Source organism: Zingiber officinale, chromosome 6A (assembly GCF_018446385.1).
Source record: "Zingiber officinale cultivar Zhangliang chromosome 6A, Zo_v1.1, whole genome shotgun sequence".
Lineage (NCBI taxonomy): Eukaryota > Viridiplantae > Streptophyta > Magnoliopsida > Zingiberales > Zingiberaceae > Zingiber > Zingiber officinale.
In genome coordinates, this window is record NC_055997.1 from 1325432 (window position 1) to 1334997 (window position 9566).

The window sequence follows — 9566 nt, forward strand, 5'->3', positions numbered from 1 at the left end:
AGGAAATGCTTTTAAAAAAGTGTGCTCTTTGGTAAATACAAAAGTAGTGTACGTCTTTTAGTAAATTCAGATTTTCAAGTGCGCCCTTTGGTAAATTGTCAAATATCCTATCAACCAAATATTTATATATCTCACCTATTAAATATTATACTATCAAATATCCCAAATTCTAAAATTAAATATTCCACCAACTAAATTACTTTTTATTAATTTACATCTATTTTTACATCTAAATAAAATTAATTATATTTGTTCAAAAAAAAAATCAATTTAATATAGTTCATTTATTTTTTATAAATATTTTTTTACTTAATATTTATTTTATATATTTTGATAATTATTAAATATAATTAATTTAATAATAATAATAATGTATCTAAATATAAGGAGTGCAATATAATATACAAATTTTAAAAAATAATAAAAAAATACATGAATATAAATACTTCATAAGTTCGAAATTGAAATACATAAGTATAAACCATGCTAGTAAAATATAGGATGATAAATCATAAAAATTATAAATTTCAATTAGTTAATCAAATAAACAAATTCTACATGTTCAATCTTTTCTTTAATTGTTCACATATCGCTAGATAGTTTTGAAGTTGTTCATCTATTATGCCTCGTGTGTTCATTACAATGAGTTGATGTGCTTAGACGAGTTGGTCAATTTAATGCCTAGGTGATGCTCCGACCGTCCAGAGTTGAGCTTACATGAACCCAACTCTGGTCTTCTCCTAGAGCAGGCTTCCTCCATGCTTCTCGCCTCTCGGATGCGTCGCACGCATCCTTCTCACTCTATTGGTATACTCTTCCGCAGCTCCTCATCCCTCAGATGCATTGAGCTCATCGACTCCTTTCTCATGTCATCTTTCTCGTTTGTTGTGTCTTCCACTTGACTTCCTGTGTTTCTGCACACTTAGACACAAGGTATTAAACAAACATGACATAACTTAACTCGGTTGATCAACATCAAACTACCCTGGGTACTTACAAGAGTATCCGACTACAAAATTTGGAGATCAAAATCATCAATTTAAAAAAAAAATGGTTCTAGAAATTGTATTGGTGTGAGTATTCATCTTCAACAAATAAGGCATATTGCTTTTATTGCTTTTTTTTCTGAATGAGATTAATTCATCTAATATCTCAGCATTGATCATTGAAAGATTTAACAATTGGAAAAGGATAAATCAAGAAAAAACATGTGCATGTATTGCTCATATTGGTTCCGTAGCCTCTTCACCTCATACTATGTGCGAGAGAAGAGCTAAAAATTTGATGAAGCCCTCACAACATATTGATAATGTGATGCATGCCCAATCTCAAGAAGAAAAGGAGAAAAATCATTTGCGTTTGAGGACCTCAAGTGTAACTATTCATTGGCTAGCACTTTAAGGCTGTGCCTTTAGATAGGGATGTAAACGAGTCGAATCGAGCTGAACAATATTAGGCATGAGCTTGGCTCGTTTAAGTTATATTCGGGCTCGAGCTCGGCTCATTTTGAAATTATCAAGCTCGCGAACAGTTCGAGCTCGGCTCGTTATTAGCTCGATTATCATAGTTAACGAGCCTAATTCGTTAAGCGAGCTCATTTTAGAGGTCATTTTTTTGGCTTGTTTTAAAGCTCGTTTTAAGGTTCATTTTAGAACTCATTTTTTGGCTCGTTTTAGAGCTCATTTTTTGACTCGATTTAAGGCTCGTTTTTTGGCTCATGAGCCTACAAACAAACATGCTAGCGAGCTAACGAGCCGAATATCCTTAAGCTCGAGCTCGACTCGATAAAACTGTCGAGCTCGAAATCAAGCTCGAGCTCGAGCTCGAGCTCGACTCGATAAGATAAACGAACGAACTCGACCGAACTTTTTATCGAACTGAGCTCCGAATAACTCACGAACTGTTTGGTTCATTTACATCCCTACCTTTAGAGGTAACAATGAATCTTTATCTTCATCTAATGGTAGAAACTTTCTTGAATTGGAAAAAACTTTTGCAAAAATGAGTACAAATTTTGATGAAGTTGTACTTGAGAATGCTCTAAAAAAGGCCCAATATATCACTCCTGAAATTTAGAAAGAGATTTTACATATTATGACCAATAAAGTATGAAAAAAGATTCGTGAAGAAGTTGGAGATAAATGCTTCTGTATTCTTATTGATGAAGCACAAAATATATCTAAACTGGAGCAAATGACCATTATCTTAAGGTTTATGAACAATCATGAGATTTTGATAGGAAGATTTTTTTTGTTATAAAAAATGTTAGTGATACTACCTCATTGAATCTGAAAAAAGAGATATCGAATGTTCTTATTCATCATGACCTCCATGTTAAGAAAATTAAAGGTTAAGGATATGATAGTACTAGCAATATACGTAGCACGTGAAATGGATTTCAGACATTATTTCTCAGAGATTGTTCTTATGCATACTATGTTCATTGTTTTGCTCATTGATTACAATTAACATTGGTTTCTGTAAATAAGAATATCAGTATTATTTAGAAATTCTTTCTCATTTGGATAATATTATCAATATTGTCACTTCATCTACTCAGTACTTTACTGAGTTACATGTTGTACAAAGAAATGAAATTAAGTGTATGTTGGCAATTGGAGAATGTGATTCTGGAAGTGGGACCAATTAGATTGGTAATTTGCAACAAGTAGGAACTACTAGTTGGAGTTCTCACTATGAGTCAGTAGAAAGCTTAATAGGTAAGTACACTGCAACTTGTAAAGTTTTTGAAATTCTTAGTGTACCATTCTCCAAATGGAAAAGCTAAGGCTAAAGTTTGGGGGATTTACATAAACATGATAAGCTTTGAATTTGTATTTATTTTGCACTTTATGCATAAAATTCTAAGAACAACAGATACTCTTTGTCAAATTCTTCAAAGAAAATTTCAAGATATTTTGACTACTATTATATTTGTCTCTTCTACCAAAATTATCCTTCAAGAACTTAGAGAATGTGGGTGGAAAGAATTTCTTTATGAAGTGAAAAAATTTTGTTTGAGAAATGAAATTGATGTGCCTGACCTTGATTATTCATATAAGATTGCATATCTGTCAGGAAGCTATAGTTGAGCATCATTATCACTTTGATGTTTCTAATGCAGTAATAGATTTCATCTTGATGGAGTTAAATACTTGGTTCAATGAGTCATCAGTGGAACAACTTTCTCTTAGTTCAATTTTAGATTCTAAAAATTTATTTGACTCAATTAATAGTGATGATATTTGCAAGCTTGAACAAAATTTTAACTTGAAGATTTCATAGATCGAGATATTGTTGCTTTGGAGTATGAATTGGTACATTATAAACTTGATGTGATGAAGAATTTAAAGGTTCTTACACTTGTTGAATTGTGTCAACAATTGACTAAGAGTGGACGGTCAAAGGTTTATGTTATGTTGACTAGATTAATTCATCTTGTTTTAACATTACTTATTTCTACCTCTATTACTGAGTGAGCCTTTTCAGCAATGAAGCATGTGAAGATTTTACTTCGCAATAAAATTGAAGATGATTTTCTTGAAGATTGTTTGACACTCTATATTGAATGAGATTTAACAAAGAATATAGATGTAGATTCTATTATAGATGAATTTTATGTTTCAAAATCTCGTAGGACACGACTTTATTAAATAGTATAATGTAAATACCCATCGGTGTTATGAGCGGATATGTGCATGCCTAAAGATGAGAGTGGATTGGAATTTCATGACTTACAAGTTTGGAACCTTGTCCTTCTAGCTATGGTATGCTTTGGTGGATACATGCCAAGGAGGATGCCCTTTGGATCAAGTGGGTGCATCAAACCTACTTGAGGAGAGCGGATATATGAACTTGAAAGGCGGTGCACTCAGATTTCTCGTTGATCAAATGACTATTATATATCTGAGATCTTGCATGGAAAGATGATCTACAAGAAGGTGGGCTATTGTCTCACAGAAAGAAGATGGTCTTGGATGTATAGAAGCGTAAGCCATTGTTCATCAGCGAATTCTAGGTTTTTATACCCTTAGCTGAATCGAATTTTGTTGGTCCCTTGGAGGTTGACAAGAGGGGGTGAATTGTCCTGAAATTAAAAATCAAACCTTTCTCGATCTTCGAACTAAGTTAGACAAACACTTGTTTAATAATAGAAAGAAAATGCATAAAATATAAAGACAGAGGTAAGAATATTTACTAGATTTGCAGTCAGAGGATTGCTAATTCTAGACAAATGAAGCTCACTAAAATCTTCTTCTTCCAAAAAAGGATTAGCCTCTTACAACGTTGAAAGCGTAGAAAAGTAAAGAACAGAACTAGAAGATGAAACACAGAATTCATTTACAAGTGTTGTGTTAAACTATTGAGACTAGAGCTCTATTTATAGCATGTTGGTCAGATATGACCGTTTGCTGACATAGCAGCTCTGGGCACCTAGAAGGGCTCCGGGTGTCTGAGCATGGATAAAGTTTTATTCACGTCGTAATGGATCACAATGATTTGGTGAAGATAAACTTTTCTGGTCCTAGCGCCTGGACCGGGTCTGGGTGACCAGACTGTGCTGGCATGGCCTCCACTGTCCAGTTTCTCCCCATTATGACTCCAATCGCTTGGGTGATTTCGACCATTCGGAATAGGGCTCAGCCAAACCCATTTTCCGATCTTCTCTTCAAGTCAGTGATGAATTAAGATGCAAGACTCGTGTGCATGTATGAGAAAATAAAAGAACTCGAAGAAGATGAAGAAAATTTACCTTCACGTAAGAAAAGAAAATTATACCTTCACCTATTTTCGTGGAATCTTATATAATCTTGGACAGAGACGGATCTAAAATTTTAAATTTTAGGAGAAGTGAAGAAAATAATTATTATACATTGTATTCGAAGGCTACGCAACTGAACGACGAAAATCAAGGCTGTAAACAAGCTGAGCCAAGCCGAGCTTTGGGGTATTCAAACTTGTTTGATAAGGTAACCAAGCCGAGCCGAGCCAAGCCAAGCTTAAAATGAACCAAGATTTTGAAATGAGTGTTCAAGCTTGGCTTGATTTAAGTTTTATGAGCTTTAGATTGTTTGAAACTTATCTTGAGTTTAGTTCATTTAGATGTTATCAAACTCTCAATTCAAGTTTGGCTTGAGTTTGGTTCGAGTTTGGTTCGTTTAGATGTTATTAAGCTTTCAATTCAAACTTGTTTGATTGTTTGAAACTTTTAGTTGTTTGATTGATTATTGAGTTTGATAATTTAAATTTATTTATTTATTTTATTGTTTATTTAGCATATTGAAAAGAGTTTTATTAACGAATATGATTCGTGAACGTTGTTCACGAATGTTAACAAGCCGAACATATATGTGTTCAAGCTTGTTTGTTTAGCTTAACGAGCTGTTCAAGTTTGTTTGTTTAATTAATCTTATGTATATTGAACGAACATAAACAAACTCTTACCAAGCCGAACACTAAGCTTGTTCACGAACGCTTGGTTCATTTATAACCCTAACAAAAATATACATTTTAAACTACTTAATTATATTTTATTTGTATAATTAAGTGCTAATCTTTATATATTATTGGAGGCTATATACAATTTATTATTTTAATTAGTAAATTAGTAATCATGCATATATTTAAAATATTAATTATGATCTTAAATTATCTAGAATTAGTTCAAATATCAATAAAAAGAAAGACGTAAATTATTAATAAATTTAATATAATTTTTTCTTTTAAAATTATCAAAAAATATAAAAAGATAAAAACATAATTATCTTTTACATTTTTTTCACATGTGACTTTAGTCAGGATAAAATGCTACTAGATAAAAGGGAGTTAAAAGTATGTTTCCTTTAAATAATAAAATTAAAAATAAAATTCAACCGAACATGTGAGAACTGACTAATTAGCTATTATATTGATTACCTGTATTTTAATTACTCTTACACATTTTAATTACTTGCATTTAATAGTAGATCTATTTTTTTTAGGTGGCCAGCGTTATTGATAACGACAGAGCAAGTCAACCACATCTTCTCCATATGAAGGCCCTGGATCTGAAGAGCCTCTTTCCCGTCTCCACAAATGGCGATGATCCCAGACTTCCTTGTCACCAGATACCTCACAAAACTAACAGATTTCCTTGAGGGAGAGATCTGCAAAGTGCTCGGCGTGAAGGAAGAGATCAAAAAGTTTAAAAGGAGATTGGAAAGACTCAGCCCCTATCTTCAGGATGCCGAGAAGAAGAGACACCAAGATAATCGAGTGAATACTTGGTTGAGGGACTTAAAAGGCATAGTCTACGACGCGGAAGACATCATCGAACTCTGCACGCTTCCAGGTGGCAGCGAGTTAATGAGCCTTCAGCCGTTGTCGTCCTCTTCTACACTAGTAAGCCGTCCCTTCACTCTGCTTGCTTCTTGCTTTGCATGTACCAAGTTCCGCCATGAGATTGCTGTGAGTTTTGAAAGACTTAATGATAGACTGAAAGAGATTAAAGATGATAGCGAAATAATAGCAGGATTAGTGCCCTTAATGAGCCATCCATGGTCGCAAGATCATCCAACAAGTCAACGTTTGACCACTTCTTTGGAGGTTAAGGCTGACATAGTAGGGGCCAAGATTGAAAATGATGCACAAACTGTCATCAACATGATTCTCAAGCATGATCATAAACATAATGGCGTGTTTGGGATAGTTGGCATGGGTGGTATTGGCAAGACCACTATGGCTCATAAAATTTTCCATGACGAACGAGTCAAGAATAGTTTTCCAACGCGTATATGGATATGTGTGTCCAAGAATTACACTAGGATAGAGCTACTCAAGGAAATGTTGAAGCAAGCAAAAGGAAGTGATGATGGAGCCCAAAGCATAGAAGAACTTGAATTAAAACTTGTTGGTGCTTTGGTTAACAGATTCTTCCTCGTGCTTGATGATGTATGGAGCGTGAATGCGTGGACAGATGTGTTGAGGAAACCTATCCTAATTGCAAAGTCCAATGGCATAATCTTAGTGACGGGTAGACATAAAACGGTTATGGAGGACTTGAGAGCCAGCTACATCCACCATGTTCAGAGGATGAACAAAGATGACGGATTGGAATTATTTCACAAGGTCGTATTCGAAGACGAGAAGAACGAGGACCCTGACCTGGATGAAATGGCGGCTAAAATCGTTAGCAAATGCGATGGGCTCCCTTTGGCAATCAAGGTGATGGCAGGAATGCTGATTTCGAAGAAAAGGACAAGGAGAGAGTGGGAAAGAGTCCTGGAAAGCGATCTATGGAGAATGAGAGACAAGGAGGATGAACTGCCAGCAGCCTTATACTTGAGCTATGAGGATTTGTCATCCGTTCTCAAGCAGTGTTTCCTCTGCTGTGCTTCTTACATTGGCATATCATATCGCACTGACCTCGTCCGGCTTTGGATTGCCGAAGGCTTGATCCACGTGCCAAATGGTGGATTGATGGAAGAGGTGGCAGAGGATTATTACAAAGAACTAGTTATGAGAAATCTTCTTCATCTCGATCCAAGATATTCAGATGAGATTCGCTACTCCATGCACGACCTTTTGCGAGCTCTCGGAACTAATTTGATCGGAGATGAAGCACTTGTGATCAGTGATGGCCGAGTTGCAGACACAAATAACCCAAACCCATTAACACAGATTCGTCGACTGTGGATGTCGAGCAAAGGAGACACGCTAAGGCTTCCTGGTGCAGTTCTTGAGCAGAAGAGTCTGAGAGTCTTGCAACTTCACGATTGCACTGAAACAAAGACAATCGAAGACGAGGCAGCTGCACTCCCAGCATTAAAGAATCTTCGAGTGCTGGATGTGTGCGAGATTCAGATTGAATGTCTTCCAGATTTCATTTTCATGAATCTGTTGCTTCTGAGATACTTGGACCTTGACCGAACGATGATACGTGAGATACCTGAATCCATAGGGCGCCTTGCGAACCTGCAGACTTTGAACATCTCCGGGTGCGAGTCGCTGCGCAGCATTCCTAAGGCCGTCACGAGCTTGGGTATGCTCAGATGTCTGCGAGTTCGAGGAACACCGTTAACTCATTTGCCCATAGGAATGGGAAGCTTGACAAACCTTAATCACATCGAAGGATTCGTCGTCGGCCATGGTGATTCGCGAAGCAACGCGGACGTCGGGTGTGACATGGAAGAGCTGCGGTCTCTGTCCAATCTCAGATTTCTGAGCGCCTGTAAGCTGGAAAGGGCGACATTAATGGCCGGACCCTCGGTGCTCGAGAACAAACCACTTCTCAGGCATCTGTCTTTGTTATGGACGAAGCGAAAACAGAGAGATGACGGCGAAAAAGAAGCGGCTGAGAAGACATGCAGCGGACTGCTTCCTCCGTCGAGCCTGGAGGAACTTACTCTCCACAACTTCCCGGGCCGGCGATTTCCCAACTGGATGATGTCGACGTCGTCGGGGACTTCGTTTCCTCACCTCGAATTCCTGATTCTCTGCAATTTCCCCTGCTGCACGGAGCTCCCGCCGCTGGGGCAGCTGCCTCGGCTGAAATTCCTGAAGATCGAAGAAGCGTCGGCGGTAAGAAAGGTCGGGCCTGAGTTTCTCGGCGTCTGTTTCCCTCAAGCCGAGGCATTTCCAAGACTCGAAGTCCTGAAATTCACGGGCATGCCGAATTGGGAAGAGTGGACGACGTTGTACGCTGCGTCCGAGGAAAGAAGCCTGAAGCTGTTTTCAAGATTGGAACGGTGCTCGTTTACGGGCTGCCCAAAGCTCAGAGGACTTCCGGAGAGCATCTACTGCGCCGCCAGACTGAAGACTGTCGTCGTTTCTACCAGCGATCAGTTGAGTGAGGTTGAATTCAGAAGGCGAGAGACAATGGAAATGGACGATTGCCCTGATTTGATCCTCGCACGGGACTCGACTGAACTCCCACACTGGCTTTTGGATCGTATCGACAGGGAAAGGGACGAGAAGAACAGTGAGCTGCCTTCCCGTACGGTCATCACGGTGAAGGCAAATGTAATCGTCATTAAGCAAAATCGACAAGTAGACGCCGTTTGAGCTCGAGTGTTCAAGCTCTTTTTGTAACTTTTTGCCTGCGCTATTACCATTTAAATTAAATGATACTGTACTTGTAATTTAAATTAAACTTTTATTTAATGCATGAAATAATATACGAAACGTATACTATTCTTATTTTACTTGTAGCTCATTATAAATAATTTAAAATTATATAAAAAAATATAAATTATTATATATTTTTTATGTACTTAGTAAAAAAATAAAATAAATAAATTTATAAATAAGTTTTACATAAGTTAATTTATTTATAAATTATTTATGATTGTTAAAAAAAAAAAATCAAATTTTACTATTGAACTTAAATAAATGTGTTAATTAATTTTATGGTTATTTTTCTATATAACACTCTTAAATTTCCTTATAGGACATTCTTTCTTTATATATATCTTTTCATTTAACTTAACCAAAAATTACTTGTAGTATATTATGAATAATTTAAAATTATAAAAATAAAAAATAATTATATATTGTTATGTACTTAATAAAAAAAATTAAAAATAAAT

At 36.3% G+C, this 9566-nt stretch overlaps 1 protein-coding gene across 1 annotated transcript; it reads left to right on the plus strand.

The window, feature by feature from the left end:
- The first annotated feature begins 6075 nt into the window (after window positions 1-6075).
- On the plus strand, window positions 6076-9042 carry LOC121993651 (putative disease resistance RPP13-like protein 1). The gene has a single exon (XM_042548016.1). It carries the CDS (start codon window positions 6076-6078, stop codon window positions 9040-9042), a length of 2967 nt encoding a protein of 988 aa, XP_042403950.1.
- Window positions 9043-9566: the final 524 nt, after the last annotated feature.

What these genes read in the sequence shown, in the direction of transcription:
- LOC121993651 (XM_042548016.1), top strand. Translation starts at nt 6,076, where the DNA reads ATGGCGATGATCCCAGACTTCCTTGTCACCAGATACCTCACAAAACTA.